This window comes from Olea europaea, unplaced genomic scaffold (genome assembly GCF_002742605.1).
Source record: "Olea europaea var. sylvestris unplaced genomic scaffold, O_europaea_v1 scaffold119, whole genome shotgun sequence".
Taxonomy (NCBI): Eukaryota; Viridiplantae; Streptophyta; class Magnoliopsida; order Lamiales; family Oleaceae; genus Olea; species Olea europaea.
In genome coordinates, this window is record NW_019229312.1 from 318761 (window position 1) to 340407 (window position 21647).

Below are 21647 nucleotides of genomic sequence, written 5' to 3' on the forward strand. Positions count from 1 at the left end.
CTCGACCGCAACTACTACTTGGATTAAGAACTCCTATTCTTGACTTCACGTCGAATAGCTCTGTCAAAAGATGGTATTGTACTTTAAGCACCATTTTGTTTTTGTATTCTTCGAAGCTTGAAGAAATTATTTGCTTCGAATTAATCAATGGAGCACTGTGATCGTCCGTTCCATGGAGTTATCGGCATGCCTTTCAATTATTAACGGGAAGAAAAATCTCCAAAACTTAATTCCTTTTTTGTTCATTACATTACTTGTTGGTAAGGTAATTATCAAATTAAAGAATTAATTTTTATCTAATAATCATCAATAAAAAATAGTAAGAGAATTAGTACAAAAATATAGCATAAGATTTTCTAGATTTTGTAGTAAGCTAACATAAGGAAAGATATTTTTAGTTAAACTTATCCTTATATTCTACTATTAAACAAATCTGAAAATATCTATGATGCTATCTAATATATTCTATAAATATCTTGTTATATTAGGAAAACTATAAAAATCAAATTTTAAATATTTTGGTCAAATCAGTTACCATCTAGTCAGTCAATACTAATTACATTAGTTGATATCTACAAGTACACAGATATAGTGAAATTGTCTCCGTAAGTCGCCCATGAGAAATGTATGTGAGATTTTTAGAAGTTTGGCTTCCATGGTTGCCTTGAGTTAGGAATGAGTGACACAACACACATACTTATATACACCTTACACATGAAGAGGACTATGGTAGGCTTTTCCTTAAGCCTTTTTGGTATGTAGATGGGTGTTCGATGAGGGTCCTTAAATGGACTTGTGACTTTAGACTAGAGCATGAGACTCCACTATTCTAGTATAGGTTTCATTTCCTTTACTTCCAGTCCATTTACGTGTCAAAAGATTCCTTTGTGCCTTATCTAGTGTTATCAAGATACCCTCGAGGATTGATGAGGCCACCTCAGACTTGTGACGACCTAGTGAGGCTAAAGTTTGTATTGAGGTAAACTTGGAGCGTAGATTGCTTGACAGGTATGGATTGAATGTGAGGATAATCGTGGTTTTTAGTAGACAATGTTTTCTGAGAAGTGTAGACACTTGAGCCACTCCTCAAATCAGTGTACTTCGAGAACACATCCTGCTTTCTCAATTGTTGTACCTCATCCTTCTCAACTCTCCTCCTACTATGACCACCACTAGTAGGGCTGACAAGGGTAAAGGCAATCTGACATTTGTTGAGTTGGGGGGAAGCAGTAGGTGCTTGTTTCAGCAATGCTTCCTAGATTTCCCACTACTATGGCCTTCAGAGCAATACAAAGATGTTGCCTCGAGCCCTTGAGCGGGCCTGCTGGTAGAGATAGGTTAGAATAATTCGGAATCAAGCTTATGTTGATAGATCATTTCAAGAAGACGCATTACATGAAGGTTGGATCTACTTTGAGATTTGCTAGAGAGGACTTGATCCTCAAACTTTTTTTTGAGGGGCCAATCACCCACCCTTCAGGAATTCAAGCTTCTATACCTTCATCTATTTCTACTACCATGGTTCCGAGTCTAGCTAAGGTTAAGGCACAAATTGAGAGTGGCATAGATAGTATGGGCTTAGAAGATTGCGAAGAGAATATCTACAAAGATGTATTTTGAATAAGTGGCTCAGATTCATCAATTAGGCATGCATTGGATACTGTGGCAACGAGTTCCATGATACCAAATGCACTACATTCCGTCTGACACACAGTGGACCATCGTCCGAGCGGCTGTTATCCCCTAGGCAGGCCTATTCCTCCAGACGGGATCCTTTACCATTCAGACTGCTATGATCAGAATATGTTTCAGACCAGACGTATGATACTATGTATCACATGAGAATTTACCCTCGCAAATACCCTTGAGATCTTTCTATTTCTGGTACCCTTGAGACATTTTTATTTACCCATTGTATCCACTAATTTTTATTTACTTGGATATCATTGTAGTAATTTTTTTTTTTCCCATTTATTGGACGTTAGGTCTATGCCCCCTCAATTTATATTTATATTTATATTTTTTTTGCATTGGTAATTTACACATTCTTATTACAGTTATAAGTAAAAATTAATTTAGAAGTCATTTTCTCTTGTAAGTTGATCAAATAATTTATCCACCCAGCAAAATAGTATAGGATCATTCATATAAACAATACTCTTTTATCTCCATTTTTTCTTCACGGTCTCTAAATCAATTTAGAATCGTGGGACGAGATTTTATTTTTTGGGTAATTTCAATGCAACCACTAAAATTTGAGTGAAATCTTAATTGGGTTATTAAACTTTAATTATATCAAATTTGTCAGAATCCGTGAAAAAGGACCAATAGTGCACAAAATTAATAGATTAAGGCCGACAATGCAAAGATAATAGAAGATGGACCATTTATTCACATTACTCATAGATTAGGATTTACCCATGCAAAATTACTTTAACCAATCCAATATGGCAATATACTAAATGATACACCTTTTCGTTTTAAAGAAACATTTTTTTTTTATCGCAAGATTTGATTAAATCAAACATCATAAAAAAGGTTGAACCCCAACCTTGAAGGCCCTACTGCCCCTCCCCTGGAGTATCGTAAGGGAGGTAAATCGTGAGATGTGCTCAAGTAGGTCAGGAAACAAGAGCTTGCCTGTACACTGGTGCTCCAAAAAATCCAATTTCATATCTCAAAAATCGAACCCTCACATTGCGGTTGTCAGCAAGACTGAGATTACCTCACTCATGTCCTTTATACCACTGAATTATGCCCCAAGGGGCAAATCAAACATTACAATATATAAAGGAAATGGAGAGTCATTTAACCGATCCAATACATTAAACAATGTCTTTTTGTTTAAAGGAAATGTTTGCTATGCAATATTTGATTAAATTGAACATAAAACTATATAGAGAAAATATTACCCTTCGTTTTCAATCTATTATTCGAGTAACATGTCAGTCGCCAACTTTTAAAAATAAACAAAATTAGTCCATATTTTTTCATTATAAGTACAAATAACTCCTCAATGAGAAATCTATCTAGATCTATGCTTTTTTGGATTTTTTATAAGTTATTAAAATTATAATTATATAGATATTAGTGATAGATAAATGCTATAAGTGTATTTTTGCACATTTATTGAATATCTAAATATGCTTATTTATTGATGAAAAGAGCGGATATTTACTTGCAATTGGATAAATTTGGCTTTTTCAGGTCATAAATCCAAATGGAAAGAGAATAAGGCAAAACGAAGAGAAAAGTGACAAAAAAAAAATACAAAAACATGAAGTTGGGGACCAAAGTGCAAAAGTTAGAGGTTAGAACACCTTGGGTTGCAATTTTTGGAGGGTAAAATTGATATAAAAATCAAAATTTGATAACCAAATTGTACAGGATCAAAGTTGATGAGCATGTGTGCAATTATAAAGGACTAAATTGGACAAAAGAAAGGAAGAAAGCCCCCTCAAGCGGGAAGGCAATTTGATTTACCGAGACCAAAATGGTCTTATGGCATGCACGCACCACCTCGTGGCTAGGCCATTTTCCCCGTTTCTCATAAATTTCGAGACTTCTTCTATAATTTCACCTGTGGCGATTTTTGGCCATTTAAATACCATTTTTAGTCACTTTTAGGGCAATACTCATATGAGAACACGAAAGAAAAGTATTCAAGGAGAAAAGATGCAAGAAGGATGAGAGAATATCTAGCAGAATTTGGGACTTTAAAAGGAATATCCCAAATTTCAATCCCTCGTATCTTCAAGAATATATTCAAGTAACAATTTTCTTTCACTATCTTATATTTTTCTATTATCTCCTTCATTTTGTAATAGGTTCTCCATTCATTTCCTTTTTGTGCTTCTATTTTGCAATGAGCTAAATGTTTAATGTTAAAATTTATGGTGTAACTTAACCTAAGTTTTGTTGGTGTCAATATTCATCATTTAATACTTTAATTACTATAGTTATTGTTCATTCATAACTGTGCTTAAATTTTCATTATATATGTGGCCAATAGATTATTCAATTAGGTGTTTGTGCAATTATTGAGGGATTATTTTCATTCGTTATCAAAATAATTATTGCCCTACGATATTTTAGGAGATAGAAATATACTCCAAATTCTTGGTGACCCATTGAGTTATTTCCATTACAATTTAATGTGTTTGGTTGGGTTTTTATCAACAGAGATATATAGTGGGTAAAACCAGTCGATTAAAATTAATTTTACTCAAGATGGGCAATTAACTAGACTTGAAAAATCGGGTCTAATAAGATAACTTGTTAATTTGCATTTTCGATTTATTGCAATATTAAAGAAACAAAAGTTAAGTGACATTGAAAATCCCAACTCATTTATAAGTTTTTCAATTGTTAAAATTGAATCAACAATTGTGTAATAATAATAATAATAAAAAAATCAAATCCCTCAAGGGATCGATAATTGGACTCACAAGTCCACTTTGTTACTTGAACGTACCCGTACACTTGCAATATATAATTTTAGCGAACAAGTTTTTTTCACCGTTGTCGGGGATTATTTTAATTCAGTTATTATCGTAGTTGATTCTAGTTTTCACAATCTGTATTATTTATTCTTTTGTATAGTTTTTATATCTTTATTGTGAAGTTGACTTCTTAATTTTGATTTCCTTAGGTCTTCAGTAGTGTATGCTTCTTTACAAAACTGTTGATATTTTTGAACTTGATCCTAATATTTGCAAGGACTTTCTGCAACGGTAAGAAAGGGAATTAAAAAGGCAACTGTTAATGTAGAAGGCTAGCCTAAACGTGGAACTCAATTCTCAGTCGAAAAATATTCCATGAGATGGCGTTCCACCAGGTTTTGGTAACGAATTGGGTATGACTCAAGAGCTCATCGTGAATGAGGAAGATATGTTGTTTGGGGACTTTATGAACCACCCATGGTAGAGAATGAATTGAGTATTGTCTACTCTTCTTATGGACATCGAAACTTTGAAATTTGGTCGAATGTCATCTGTTTGTTTTTTATACCATTCTATCCTATGGGAGAATTGATGAGAACCCACAATCATATGAGGCACAATTTGTAGAAAGTGTTGGCAAATTTTGAATATGAAGGTGTGAGCGTGGAGACGGTCCGAATGAGTTTATTTATTTATACTTTGAAGGATAAGGTAAGGAAATGGCTTGAAACTTTACCGTCCAGAAGTATAAATAATTGGGTGGAACTTAGCCAAACTCAAACATGACATAACTACCATTTAGCAATCCAAATTGGAGAGATTTCATGAGGCTTGGGAGAGGTTTAAAGATATACTTGGAAAATGTCCAAATCATGGAATCACAATAGGCAACAAGTAAATTATTTTTATGCCGGGTTGACTCCTTGCCATTCAAATGTGGATCATCGTCTAATGGTTCGATCAAGAAAAAGAGCATTCAGGAGGCATATGATCTATTTGAAGTTATGAGTGATGATCTATTTGAAGTTATGAGTGAGTAAAGTGCTAGATGGCCAAATAGAGGTTCATAAAAAGGAGTTAGTGGAGGTCGAGATAACGAAGCTTTTTCAATGGTTCAAGCAAAGATTGACTCCCTAGCTTTCATTTCCCTCACATGGTACAACCTCCGCCCATTTTTGATATTTGTGGAGCAAGTCACCGAAACCCTAATTATCCATTGATAGGAAGTGGTGTGGCGCCACCAAACAAGTGGCTTACGTGTAAAACTTTCAACACTAAGGTTACAATCCTTACTGTCAAACTTATAACCTCGGTTGGCAAAACCATCCAAATTTCTCTCATGGGAACAACCAACATGTGCTAAATCCGAGGCCATAAAAGAAGAAAGAAAGGTTAGAAGTGGCCATTACTAAGTTGGCGAAACATCAATTGCAATATTAAGAATTAAATGATACCTCCTTAAAAAACTTGGAACACCAAGTAGGTCAAATAGCCAAGCTTTTCTCCGAAAGGCAACAAGGAGTGTTTAACAACATAGAAACAACTTCAAGAGAGAATGTGCAAGCTATTACCACTAAACCTAGGGTGATATTGCCGAAAATCACGGTAGTACACTCGAAAGCTCAAATCGGCAAGGCACCAATTGAAGGAGATGGGGTTGTGTAAGAACCAAATGCAAATGATGAAACAATTAAGGAAGATGAAATGGAGACGTCAACATCAAAGGCTTTAACCTCGGTCAAGGCCTATGTGTCTCCATCCCTTCCCACAAAGACTCCAAAAGCATAATTGGATGCCCAATTCAGTAAAGTTTTGGAGGTACTCAAGATGTTACACATAAACATTCTACTCACTGATGCGTTAGCTCAAATATCGAGTTATGCTAAATTTATGGAGGACAGTCTTTCAAACAAAATGAAACTCAAGAACATGAGACGGTGATGCTAATGGAGAAGTGTAGTTCAATTCTTCAAAACAAGATATCACTAAAAATTAAGATCCGTGGAGTTTGACTATTCCATGCATTATTGGTGATTTAAAATTTAATAAAGCTTTGTGTGATCTTGGAAATTAGGATTAGGAAAAGCCAAGGCTACCATTGTAGCATTACAATTGTTCGATCAATCAATTAAATATCATTTGGGTTGTCATTGAGGATGTGTTAGTCAAGATGGACAAATTTATCTTTTCGATTGATTTCATAATTCTTGATATGGAGGAGCACTATGATATCCCTATCATCCTAGGACAACCATTTCTTGTTGTTAGTCGAGCTTTGATTGACGTACAAGAGGAATAACTCATTTTAAGGTTCCAAGACAAGCAAGTTACATTCAATCTATTAAAAGCATCAAAAACCCATCGGGATCCAACTCATGTCTTCGAGTGGATGTTGTTAATCATGTGGTGGCCGACTCTCTATATGGGCTTTCTAAGGATTCACTTAAAACATGTCTTGTACTTTCTTTTAAGTATCAAGGATGTGGATCCCGAAGTCGAGCATATGGTACATTACTTGGGGGCTACACCTTCATGTTCCTACTAGAAAGTAACATATCTACATTTGAATTAAAGCCTCTTCCTTTTCATCTGAGGTACGCCTCTTTGGGAAACTCATCTATACTTCCAATTATTGTTTCCAACTCCCCAAACGAGTTAGATGACGAGAAGTTACTTCGGGTTGAGGCAGCACAAGGAAGCCATCAGTTAGACTATTGCAGATATTCGAAGAATTATCCCTTCACTATGCATGCACAAAATCCTTATAAAGATGATTTTAAACTGTTGGTGGAGCATCAAAGGTGGTTGAATCCGAATATGAAAGAAGTGGTGAGAGCCGACATTGTAAAATGGCTTGACACAAGTATTACTTTTCCTATTTCGAATAGTGCATGAGTGAGCCCCTTTCAAGTAGTGCCAAAGAAAAGAGGTGTCACGGTAGTGAAAAATGAGGATAATGAACTTATACCTACTAGACATGTGACCGATTGGAGGGTATGCATTGATTACTGCAAGCTTAACAATACTACTAGAAATTATTACTTTCCTCTTCAGTTTATTGATCACATGTTTGAGCATTTGGTGGTGTATTTTCATTATTTCCTTTTAGATGGGGTATGTGGCTATTATCAAATTCCAATAGTATCGGAGGATCAAGAGAAAACTACTTTCACTTGCTCATATGGTACATTTGCATTTAGAAGGACGCCCTTCCATCTTTGCAACGCACCCCCACTTTCCAAAAGTGCATAATGGATATCTTCTTCGATCTGGTGGAGAAATGCATCGAGGTGTTCATGGACAATTTCTCAATTTTTGGGGGCCTCGTTTGACGAATGCTTGAAGAACATGGGGATGGTATTAAAGAGGTATGAAGAAACCAATTAGTGCTTAATTGCGAAAATGTCGCTTTATGATTCAAGAAGGCATGCGACCTGGCCACGGAATTTCCTAAAAGGGGATTGAGATTAACAAGGCCAAAATCCAAGTGATTGAGAAATAACCTCCTTCAACCTTGATAGAAGGTATAAGAAACTTCAATTTAAAAGGAGGTTTATCAAGGACTTCTCAAGGACTACAAAGCGACTTTGCTTCTTACTCGAATAGAACACTCCATTTGACTTCTCTCAAAAGTGTCGTCCATGCTTTCAATACTCTTAAAGACAAATTCATCACGGCTCTTATTATTGTATACCAGAATTGAAATCTTCCTTCGAGCTTACGTACGACACTAGTGATTATGTCATTAGAGCAGTTTTAGGACAAATGAGAGATAAAATCTTGCATGTCATCTACTAAGCTAGTCGGACCTTGAATAATGCTCAATTGAATTATGCTACTATCGAAAAAGATGTTTGCGATGGTATTTACATTTGATAATTTTTTATCTTACCTCAGCGGGTCAAGGTAATTGTTTAAACCGACTAATTGGCCTTTAGGTATTTACTAGCAAAGAAAGATGATAAGCCTCGATTGATTAGATGGGTCTTCTTTTACAAGAATTTGACTTGAAAATTCGTGATAAGGGGATTGAAAATATTGTTGCCGATCATTTGTCTAGGCTTGAGCAAGCCGAGGAAGTGGTAGATAATGGGAAAAGAAATGAAGTATTTCTCAATGAGCAGCTTTTACAAATCATGTGTCATCTACAAGCCACTTATACACCATGGTATGTAGACCATGTGAATTTTCTTGCTAGTGGCATCGCTCATCCGGACCTCTCTTACCAACAAAGAAAGAGTTTCTTCGTCGACATTAAACATTATTTTTGGGAAGATCCTTTGTTATTCAAATGAAGATCGGCTCAATCGGTAGGCGACGTGTGGTAGAAAATGAAATGGAGCAAATCTTTGAGTAATGTAATTCCTCTCCCTATGGTGGTCACTTTGGTACCATGAAAACTGCATCAAATGTACTTCAATCAGGTTTCTATTGGCTTACAATGTTTAAGGGTGCCCACACTCTTGTCTCCAAAATATGATAGATGCCAACGTAGTACTAATATTTCCAATTGAAATGAAATGCAAATGAATTCTATATTGGAGGTAGAGATTTTTGATGCGTGGGGTATTGATTTCATGGGGCCTTTTCCTTTATCCTTCCCAAATCAATATATTTGGTGGCAGTCGATTATATGTCGAAAAGGGTCGAATCGATGACTTTCCCCACTAATGATGCTCGAGTGGTAGTAAATTTTTTAAAGAAAATTATTTTTCTACTATATCATCTCTCGATCTATCATTAGTGAGGGGAGGCAAACATTTTTACAATCGCCTCTTTACTCACTATTGACCAAGTATGGAGTGAAACATCGTGTGGCCACTTCCTATCATTCCCAAACTAGTGGTCAATTTGAAATTTCAAATAGGTAGTTGAAGAGGATTCTCAAGTCAACGGTAAGCTTCTCAAGAAAATATTGGTTTAAGAAATTGGATGATGCATTATGGGCTTACTGCACAGCCTTCAAAACCCATGTTAGTATGTCTCCTTATAGTCTTTTATTCGGAAAAACTTGTCATCTCCCTATTGAGCCCGAGCATGGAGCATAAAAGTTTTGAATTTTGATGTGAAATTGGCAGATGAAAAAAGATTGCTTCAATTGAATAAATTTGATGAACTCCACCTTGATTTTCTTTAGAATGCCCAAATTTATAAAGAAAAGACAAAAAATGGCATGACAAACACATTGTGAAGTAGGAGTTCTTTGTTGGACAACAAGTTCTCTACAATTCTAGACTCTGATTGTTTCCTGGAAAGCTCCGTTCAAGATGATCGGGTCCTTTCACCATCGCAAAAAATCTTTCCATATGGAGCTATTGAACTTTCTCATGAGGAAAAGGAAAACTTTAAAGCAACGAGCAATGTTTGAAACCGTACTTGGGAGGCGATTTTTTGAAAGAGAAACCATCTATTTTTTTTAACAACCCTGAGTGATCATATCTCAACAGACGAACTAGAGACTTTTAAAACAAGCGCTTATTAGGAGGCAACCCAATTTTCTTACTGTTATACAATTTTCATATTTACTTGTAATTAATACTTTTGTTATCACATTTTTGACTTAATATCATTTTTGTAGGTCAATTTTTTGAAGTCTGAGCCACCCATGGGTCTCTACATATTTGTGGGTGACTTGTATATAATGTCATGAGCTAAGGAAGTTTTGTCAACCGTCTTTCTTTGTTTTATATCATTCTTATACCCATTGAGAACAACGTGTAATTTAAGTTTGAGAGTGTTGATAAGATTTTTTGCGTTTTTATTGTGCTCTTATTAGTGTTGGTATTGACATATTAAATAGCTTTGCAGGCTTAGGATGATTTCGTTTGATATTTTAAATTGTTATTAATTCATAAGTTATGTCCAATCATGCTATTTGTTGCAATTTTAATAAGTTGAGAATTTGCTTGCCATGTGAGATCTTATGTTTCTTTGAACAAAATAGTCATGATTAATTATTGTCTAGATGTGAAAATGGTTGATTGATGGAAAATTGTTGAATTGAAAAAATTAGGTTGTGAATTATGCATAAAGTTCTTTTCACCTACATTCTCTTCTCTATCTCTTCACCATATTGTGAGATAAGTTGGGTGTGGTCAAGCCGATAAAAGATATTATCTAGAAATGTGTTGATTCCATGGATGCGAACATATTTGTGTAGAGTGTTTTTAATTAACAAGTATAAGCTAGGAATCTAATCCCATTTATTTTGTCATGCTAAAGGGGCATTGCACTTGTTGATTCTTGTCTTACTCCGTAGCCTTTTTTACTCGAGTTGTTAATTCCGTAGGGGTTTCTCAAAACTCGGTACCCTTTAATCTAAAAAATTGAGGAATTATCAACCTAAAGCTCGCTACAAAGGTCAAGAAGAAAGCTTAAGAGAGTGAGTTTGAATTACTTAATATAAGCTTAGATGTCGAAGCGCTTATCTAGTGGAGAATCATCACATGACTAGATGTTGATATTTTTGGTTAGACCCAACCATATTAGAGTGGAAACAAAAAAGAGTGATTTGAGAGCAACATTTGGATTTACACTCAGGGAAAGAAATTAAGTATCTACTTAAGGGAAAAAGGAAATATTTGACCACTAAAGGTTGGATTGATACCAATTTAAAAATTCTTCCGTCTTGATAATCTTTTTCGAGTCTAAGTGATGATGAAAGTGACTATGCACACACACTGATCGAACGATGGATAAGCTCAACTTCTTTTTGATGCCATTACTTGGAGTATATTTGTGAATTGATTATACAATTTTACACTCGTTGACTTTTGCAAACTATCTAATGTGTTGATCATTATTAAGTGTTGCTTGATTGTGTTATAGATAATCTTGCTTGGGATAAGCAAGAATTTAAGTTTGGGGGTACTTCATAAATATATTTTTGCACATTTATTTAATACCTAAATATACTTATTATTGATGAAAAGAGCGGATACCGACTCGCGAGTAATTTTGATTTTTGTATGTCAACCCAAATGGAAAGAAATTAGGCAAAAAGAAGATAAAAGTGATCGAATGCGTACAAAAACATGAAGGGGTGACCAAAGTGCACAAGTTAGAAAGTTGGAGAACCTTGGGTTGCAATTTTTGGAGGGCAAAATAATATAAAAATCAGAATTTTAGAACCAAATTGTATCGGATCAAAGTTGATGGGCCTGTGTGCAATTATATAGAGGTCTAAACTGGACAAAAGAAATAAAGAAAACCCCTCGTGTGCAGAAAAGCTATTTGATTTACTGAGGCCAATATGATCTCACGGCCCGCGCGCACCTTGCGTTTGGGCAATTTTACTTGTTTCGCATAAATTTCGCATAAATTTCGAGACTTTTTTTTGCAATTTCGTCTAAGGTGATTTCTGGCTATTTAAAATACCATTTCACTCTTAGGGCGACACAACATATGATAACACTTAAAAATATATATATATTCAAAAAGGAAGAGGCAAGATGAATGAGAGAATATCTAGCAAATTTTGAAATTTTGGAAGTTTGAAAGGAATATTTAAGATTTCAATTCCTCATATCTTCAAGAATATATTCAAGGGTTTTTTCTTCCATTATCTTGTATTTTTCTGTTATCTTATTCATTTTGTAACGGGTTCTCCATTTATTTCTTTTTTCTTTATGTGTATTTTGCAATAGGTTAAGTGTTTAATGTTGGGATTTATGATATAACTTGACCTAAATTTCATTTGTGTCAATATTCATCATTTAATGTTTTAATTACTATGGTTATTGTACATTTATTATTGTGATTAAATTTTCCTCGTGTATGTAGCCAATAAATGATCGAGTTATGTGATTTGTACAATTATTAAGAGATTGTTGTGCATTCTTGACCAAAATAATTAATGCCCTAGATTGTTTGAAGATATAGAAATATACTCCAAACCTTAGGCGACCCATTGAATTATTTTTATTACGATTTAATGTGGTTGGTTGGGTTTTTATTAACATAGAGATATAATGGGTAAAACCAATCAATTAGGAATAACTCCGTTTGAGAGAAGTAATTAACTAAAATTGGAAAATCGGATCTAACAATGTAACTTGGTGATTTGCATTTCCGGTTTATTGCGATATTAAAAAACGATATCGTAAATCCCAACTCATTTATAATCTAGATTTCCTTCTCTTTCATAATTGTTATTTTAATTGACCTTCAAATTTATTTTATTTTTCTTTTCACATAAAAAATAAATAAATCAGATTGAGCGTTTTCAATTATTAGAATTGAGTCAACAATTGTGTAGGGAAAAAAAAAAGAACTCTCGACGAATTGATACTAGGACTCACAAGTCCACTTTATTACTTGAATGCACTTCTGCACTTGCTGTATATAACCTTTAAATTATAATGTATTAATAAGTTTTTTTCATACAAGCACCAAGGAGTGATATAACCCTTATATGTTTAATTTTAAAATAATGACATTTAGCACTTGGTGTTAAAACATCAATTTAGATTGCTTTAAGTAATATGCTCAATAAAATGTATAATTAAGTAATTCAATTAATTATATCTCTCATTTAAGAGTAATTTTATTTAGCACCACTAGTGTTTAAAATTAAAACTAATCTAGATGGGAGCACTATTGACATTAAATTACATATTCAATTAAATACAAGAAATTATGGTCCATTTAATAAGACCTATAATATGTTGATATCCAAATTGGTATTTAGGTGGTGCATTTAATTGAGACTTTTAATGACTTTTTGAGATTTAAAAAGTTCAGGGATATTCAATTGAGATTTGTTGAGACTCTCTAAAAGTCACGGTGTATTTAATTGCGACTTTTATAGACTTTTAAAAAGATTCTAAAAGTTACGATATATTTAATTAAAATATTTTAGAAGTCTCTATAAATTTTGGGGTATTCAAATTTTAATGACTTCTAGAGACTTTTATAAAAGTCTCTAAAGTACTAACTTTTAAGCAGAAAGTACTTATATAAAATTTTAAAATTTGTCTCTCATTAATCATGAGATTTTGGGAGACTTTCACACAATAAATAAATAAATAATAATAATAAATAAAATCAATTTTTTTTCCTTTAATCTTCTATCGACATGTATGATTAAAATTTATAATTAAATTATAAAAGCTTATATGAAAAATTATAATTAAATTTAAAAATATTGATTTTTATTTATTTTTAAAATTTACTATACTAATATACACACACACACACACATATATATAATTGAGGTCTTAAATTTTATTTTATTTTAATTATATTGGAAGAAGAAGGAAAATTGTGGGAACCAACACCCTATATGTGAGAATTTCACATCAGATCTACGTGAATTCTATTTTCAATGAAAGTTTTCAAAAGTCTGTTAAATTCCACAAAAGTCTATAAAAATTTTAAAATGAAAATTCATAGAAGTCTACGAAAGACTTCCACTAATTCCATACAAATCTATAAAAAATCTACGAAATCCACAAAAGCCATCAATTAAAAAAAGTTCATCAAAATCTTTAAAAATTCCAATTGAATACACTACTCATATTAGATAATATTATTCCTCATTTAATGTCATATTAGTGTCTCCTAAACTAGTATTTTAATATTGGTGGTACTAAATATCATTACTTTTAATTTTATGAGGCTTTTAAATTTTGATTTCAACTTAAACCCTTGTTTGTCTCCTATTCTTTCAAAACTCTTTTTTGAACATATTCATTTTTAACTACACATTCATAAAATAATATATTCTATAAGTAAATTTAAAATCTTTTCCTACTTTTTAACCACACATAATTCAAAAATTCACTATTCAAAACAATTTTTCCTAAAAAATGGTCACCTAACAGAGAGTAAGTTAGAAACATATTACAATTTAGTAGAGATTCTGTATGCTTTTGTTGTCGAGGACTGATTATCAAAGGTCGGGAACTAAGTCACTCGTTTTTAAAAAGTTTAAGATTAATCGCCACTCAAAGAATAGATTGAGTACCTAATGTGCAAAATTTCCAAATAATATAATTTTCAACTTTTTTTGTTTGTTAATAATTAATTATGTAACGTAAAGTTCATCTACCAAAACAGCAGCGTTTGAGATGTTTCAAATTACACCGACTCTCTCTCTTCTCTCTCACTCTCTCTGAGTCTCTCTTCAGGCATCCGCCTTTGGCCTTTTCAAAATCTTTTTCCTACAATAAAACAAAAGCAACCGCACACTTCATTTCAGTTTCAGTCTCCTATTTCTACCCCAAAACTCCCATGCGCAACATTCATACACTCTATTGAGACCTTAATCAAGAAAACCCAACAAGAAATTGAACAAGCCGGTAAAAATTAATGCCAGAAATCGAACCAGAATCCCAAGAACGGCAAGACCCAGTAGAAATCTTCATGACTTTGGACAACTGGCCGTCTCCAACTCAAAATGATGCCATCGATGAGGGTTCCTCTTCCTCCCCTTTCTCAACTTCTAGTGAAACGTACTTGGTGGGTTTCGTGATCGTGAATGTTGTGGGCTTACAGTATTACCAAGGTAGGATTAGCGGGCGCGAAATGGTGGGTTTAGTCCGTGAGGAATTGAACCCTTATGATAAGAATGCCATTAGAGTTCTAAACACGAGGACGGTGCAGGTGGGTCACATTGAGCGTGGCGCCGCAGCCGTTTTGTCTCCCTTGATTGATGACCGTTCGATCACTGTCGAAGGTAATCAATTTAATTACGAATTTGTAAGTGTATGTGATTTGATTTGGGGATGTGGGTAGGTTTGTTTCGATGTATATGCACGTCTAAACGTACAAGTGGATACGGTCTGAAATCAGGAGAGTAGTATTCTGGAAATTCCTTCAATTTTGATCACATTGTACTTTAAAAGCTTGTACTTTACTTTGGTCGATGAGTAGCTGGAAGTGCTCCTTAGTTTTGGTTACATTTACATGTCTACTGAAACTTACATATTTGTGCATTTATGCTTGTGCTATTACCAAATGCATACTAGTTTATTTTACAGATGTATAGGTTGACATGGACATAGAGAATGATAGTCACGATTAGCATTCAAATGTAGTATCGAAACATACATACTATGCTTAAATGTTGTAAGTGAGCCTTAAAATTTTTTGAACCTTTCTCTGGCATGATGAAGCTCCATTAGAATTTTTGTATAATGTGTGTCTACTAATGTGTAGTAAATGTGCATACTACTGGTGTGTCTAGTTATATAAGTAGCATATGATTGTATATTTGCACGCTTTCCTGTATAAATAAGCACACATGAATTTGTTTAACCTGCCACCGAAAATAAATAATTGTGTAATAGGGGTCTAGAATATTACATCAAAAAGAATTTACCTTGAACTTCAAGAGCAGACCTGCTCTGAACTATCATTTCTCTAATGCTTGGAGCCTTGTACAGGTTGGTGACTGACGTTGGCCTTCTTTTCCTTATCCTTTTACTTTTACTTTTAGATTTTGTGAGTTAAACTGCACATTTTTGTTCTTTTTAAAAGTTTTGTTTAATTGTAGTTCTTTTTGTTCAAACGTCAGTTGTAATTGCAAGACTTACTATCCTTGATTTTATGTTTAACGTTTAATAGTGTATTGGGTATGAAACAGGTATCGTGCCGAAGCCACCAGGGAAGGGAAGCAGATTTAAGATTCCCTGTCAAGTTCACATATTTGCAAGGATAGAGGAATTTGAAAGAGTAAAACTGACAATTGCTAGAGGTGGATTACAATTGATTTCGGAAACCAGTGCATCTTTTACATTGTCGGAGGCAGTAGCGGTGAAAGAAACAAAAAGTACTTTTGAGGCGAAGAGTGTGGATGAAATGTTCAAAATGCTGGACATGAAAGTTTGTAACAAAGGGACTTTGGAAGCATTGGAGCCACCAAGGGACGTGATAAAATCGGAGCTTTTTTTGCATCAAAAGGAAGGATTAGGCTGGTTGGTTAGCAGGGAGAATTCGTGTGAGCTACCTCCATTTTGGGAAGAAAAAAATGGGATTTATGTGAATGAGTTGACTAATTACCAAACTGATACAAGACCTGAGCCTATACGAGGTGGCATTTTTGCAGATGATATGGGATTGGGCAAAACTCTTACCTTGCTCTCATTGATTGCTTTTGATAAACATGCACATGATGTGCATGCATTTGCTAATACTAGCAACATAGAGATTGAGAAAGATGAACAATTAGATGAAGAGGAACCCATTGTAATATTTGGTCAAAAGTCAAAGAGGGGAAGAGGGAGCAAAAAGCCTAATAATTCACAGAAAAAACAAAAAATTGACAATCACAATGCCAGCACAAGGGGGAAATCAGTTTTTACTTTAGATAAATCTTATGATTGTGTGGGGCCAAGAACAACATTGATTGTATGTCCACCTTCTGTATTTTCAGCGTGGATAACGCAGTTGGAAGAGCACACGGTACGGGGCAGTTTGAAGGTGTATATGTATTATGGAGAACGGACTAAAGATGCTAAAGAGCTTCAGAAGTATGATATTGTTCTAACAACCTACAGTACCTTGTCTTCTGAGGAATCTTGGGAGCAATCTCCTATTAAGAAGATTGAGTGGAGACGAGTTATTTTAGATGAGGCTCATGTGATTAAGAATGTGAATTCTCAACAAAGTCGTGCAGTCACTAATCTGAATGCTAAGCGGAGGTGGGTTGTTACTGGGACACCTGTACAAAATAACTCTTTCGATTTGTTCTCCTTAATGGCGTTTTTGAAGTTTGAGCCTTTCTCAATTAAAGGCCTCTGGAGTAGTTTGATACAACGCCCACTTGCTCAAGGAGATGAGAAGGGTATCTCTAGGCTGCAGGTCAGGACATCTTACACTATCTCTAGTACTTGAATTGAATATTGGGTCTTCATGTTTTGCTTGTTCGATTTGCCTCTTCCCCTGATTTCTTACTCAAAATGAGCTTAAAATAAATCATTTATTTAATGATTACAACTTTGATGTATGTTCGTTTTTTTGGAGAAATATTATGTTTCCCTGGCCAATAAAGTGTGCTATATGTGCATTCCCCTTGCATGTATGCATTTGACTAGAGTACAAAAGGGAAAGAATAGTGAATTGTTAATTGAGCATTATTCATTAGAGTTTAATTTAACCTTTTTAATTTTGTTATATGTTACTACTTGCTCACCAAAATTTAAAAGATTATTCTTTGCTCACTGTACTTTGCTTCTCTTAGAGTGTTAATTTAACCTTGTAATTTTGTTCAAATTTAGGTGAGCAACGAGTAACCTTTTAAATTCGGTGAGCAAGTAGTAACTTATAGGAAAATTGAGTGAGCAATGAGTAACTTTTTAAAGATTGACGTGCAAGAAGTAACCTATTACAAAATTTAGTGACCATTGATTAAATTATCTCTTTGTTAGTACCGGTACTAAAAATTTTCTGTTGTTTGTAATAGTTTTAAAAATTGACGGCATACTAACTTTGAGTGTATCCTCTGCTCAAAATTCATTTAGTGTATGGATTATGAAATTATAAACATAAATCAAGACTTATAAGGCTCAAGTACCTTGCTGGATTCAATATATTGAAGAATTTTGTTATGCGGATTATAAATGACAAGAATGAATAAGGTGTCTATGAATGTAGTACCTTACTGGATATGTGAGAAACCTGAGTCCTGAAGCTCTAATTTACCAGCTCATACTGGAAGTATATATTATTTTCTTCTTTGATTTCTGGAGAGATTATTTTTGCATCTGGAGAAAGCATGAGCAAAAATTATGAGAAATTTCCTATATCAGCTTCTGATAATTTCTTTGGTGTTACAAGTTTGGAGCATAATGCTTGTGTGCTCGATCTCTCTTTCATTTGTTTTCCAAGTTGTAATTGTCACTCAACTATTAAGAAGTACATCTAACGTTACAACGCGTCTTCCTATTTTCTTTCAGGTTCTAATGGGAACGATGTCTTTGAGGAGAACAAAAGAGAAAGGTTTGGTTTGTTTGCCATCTAAAAGCATAGAGACTTTCTTCGTGAACCTCTCTGTAGAAGAGCGTGAGGTTTATGATCAGATGGAAGGGGAGGCCAAGAATATTGTTCAGGAATACATTTTGGATGACAGTGTAATGAGAAACTATTATACTGTACTCAGCATACTTTTACGACTTCGTCAAATTTGCACGGATATGGCCTTGTGCCCTTCAGATCTTAAAGCTCTACTTTCACCAAGCAAAATTGAAGGTAATTGTTCTATTTTTGTTTTATCCATGTTGCATGCTCTCATTATTAGTTGAATTATTGGAACTGAAACTGATGCCTTCCACTGTCTTTGCCCTTTCCTTTTTCTTCCAAAACTACCCTTTCTTTTGATGATTTTACATTTAATCGTAAAGGTCAATGAGGATATTTGAAGTGTACTTACTAGTATTGTATGAAGTCTATAACAAAAACGTTTTGGATGAGGACTGCAATATCCTTTCTAAAACTGAGTAGGAAGCAATAAAAATTCGGTGACTCGAACGGGTCAAATCATTCATGGAAATGTTAATTTGTGGTTGGTTAACTCTTGGAAATGTAGGAATAGTTAGGAGATGTATCCTTGAACTGGAACTTATTATCATAAATTTCTACAAATAATGTGTGTTGCTACTTGATTATGGGAACTTACAATCAAAGTATTCCATCAATTGGCTACTTTTGAAGGATGCATAGAGTTTTGGTAATGTTTTCTTGGGAAAAAACTGGATCGGCAACGGAGCAGGTTTGGGCCAGGGCCCATTCCCGTCCCACCAGGGAATTCCTGTCCCTCCCCGTCCTTGACCTGCTTATGTAGGAGCAGGGCTGGGGACCCGCTTGGCCTATTTATCCCCAGTAACTATTTTTTTATTATTATTAAATGTTAAATATATTAAAACTAAATACTTAAATAATTGTGACACTGAAAGAATAAGGCAAAACTACTTTACTTATAAACCTTCACTTTCTAATATGATTAAGAATTTTCAAGGTGGGACAAAATATAAGTTCTACTAAACTCCCTAACTCTATAAATGCATTAAAAAGATCCCACATCTGATTTTTTTTATATAAATGTGTAAAAAGACAAGTCTATAAAATGACTTATTATTAAATAAATAAAGGGTTTTACATTTGAATGGGCCATGAATTGGATTTGTCTTCTAATTTTTAGTCCATGAGTACAATTTTTGTATTTATATTGTAATTATAATATAGTAATTAAAATAAGTATATTTACTGATTGTGGCAAGGACCATGTCCCCTGCCTCGGTCCCTAATTAGTCGGGAAATCCCCACCCCATTTTGTTCGGATCCCGGCTGGGATCTAGGATTCCTTCCCTGTTGCTGCTCTTTTGTCATCCTTAGGGAAAAAGGCTTTTCTGTGATAATATTGTTCAAATTTGCTTGCACGATAATTATTTTTGTGATAATATCATTCTTCTGATATTGGTATGATGAATTTATTTACTACGCATATCTCTTGTAGCATAACTCCGTACTAACCGAGTTTTGGCAGATGTGAAGAACAACCCAACGTTATTGGAAAAATTGCTTTCAGTGTTACAAGATGGGGAAGATTTTGACTGTCCAATTTGCATATCTCCACCTACTAATACTGTCATTACATGTTGTGCTCACATCTTTTGTCGAGCATGCATCCTGAAAACCTTAAAACGTACAAAACCTTGCTGTCCATTATGCCGACATTCACTTTCAGAATCTGACCTCTTTGAAGCCCCTCCAGAATCTTCCAATACTACTACTAGAGATTCCTCATTGAGTAAATCATCCAAAGTTGATGCCCTCTTGAAACTTTTATCTGCCTCTAGAGATCAAAGCCCGTCTACTAAGTCAGTCATCTTCTCGCAATTTCGGAAAATGTTGCTTTTACTGGAACAGCCTCTCATAGCAGCTGGTTTTAAACTACTCCGTTTGGATGGGTCAATGAGTGCAAAACGGAGAGCACAAGTTATTAAAGAGTTTGCAGTTCCTGCACCAGAAGGGCCGACAATTTTACTTGCGAGTTTAAAAGCTTCAGGTGCCGGAATAAATCTTACTGCTGCTTCTAGGGTATACTTGATGGAGCCATGGTGGAATCCTGCAGTCGAGGAACAGGCTATGGACCGAGTCCATCGAATTGGCCAAAAGAACGACGTAAAGATTGTGAGAATGATTGCTCGGGATACCGTTGAAGAGAGGATATTGCAGCTTCAAGAGAAGAAGAAAGTGCTTGCAAGGAATGCTTTTGGCAGGAAAGGCCCAAAAGATCAGAGGGAGATCAGCAGAGACGACCTTCGCGCCTTGATGAACTTGAGTTGTCCTTGCACTTAAACATCTAAATACATGTTTCCTATGTCATAACATTTTCACCATATATAAATCTCTGACTTTTGAAAGTTTTGATAGTTCATCCATCCTTGGGTTGTAATCTTCTGAAGTTTTCTGTCAGATGCAGAATGGAAAACAATGGAGAACAGGATTTATATCCTTGTTTTGGATATATGGTTACATGGTGCTCAATGAAATGCAGACAAGGGTTATTGAAATTATTTTTGAGTTTTTGCCATTGATTATAGGATTAAATAGTCAGTTGCTTGGCAAGGTCCTTTTGAATGCAATCTTTGGTGCATTATTAGTCTTGCAGATGAATTAGCATTGCTTGAATCTCCTGTTCTAAGCAATCACCTTATTCTCTACGTCCCAAATGGAGTTGGTCCTGCGAGAACTGGCAGCAGCTGAAAGAACTCCATGATCCCCTCAAGAGACAGACGACAGCACTAGAATAACACTAACAACGGTCAGCACTTTGGCAGTGCAAATCTGAACATCTATCCCAGCTGTAGTCCTCATCAATCTGGTTGAAATCAACCCACAATTTGTCAATTTTGTAACAAAAGGGCCACTCAGCTCGTGACTGCTACACTCTCAAGCGTCTGAAGGGACTTCATTCTGGTTTTAAGGTTTAACAAGGAGAAATTGATTTTCGTTTGAAGAATAAATTCAAATATATTATAAATCTTTCAGGTTATTGGAGTTTGTTTTTAAATCTTCACACACGGTGAGATCATAAACTTAGAAGAACTTTTAATGGCCTTCCACAACGTAGCCAAAACTTTCTTCATTTGATATTCTCGTTCTCTCATTTAGGTGCTTCCCTTTTTTGAGAAATATGAGAATGTGGTTAATCCTACTTCTTAATACAATAATTATGGTTTCATATCTGCACAATACTACTTT

The 21647-nt window shown here is 34.6% G+C and overlaps 1 protein-coding gene across 1 annotated transcript; it reads left to right on the forward strand.

Moving 5' to 3' along the window:
• Nucleotides 1-14499: 14499 nt before the first annotated feature.
• On the forward strand, nucleotides 14500-20959 carry LOC111374001 (putative SWI/SNF-related matrix-associated actin-dependent regulator of chromatin subfamily A member 3-like 1). The gene is made up of 4 exons (XM_022996602.1): nucleotides 14500-15120; nucleotides 16030-17246; nucleotides 18341-18632; nucleotides 19927-20959. Exons 1-4 carry the CDS (start codon nucleotides 14754-14756, stop codon nucleotides 20739-20741), a joined length of 2691 nt encoding a protein of 896 aa, XP_022852370.1. The 5' UTR covers nucleotides 14500-14753; the 3' UTR covers nucleotides 20742-20959.
• The last annotated feature ends 688 nt before the right edge of the window (nucleotides 20960-21647 follow it).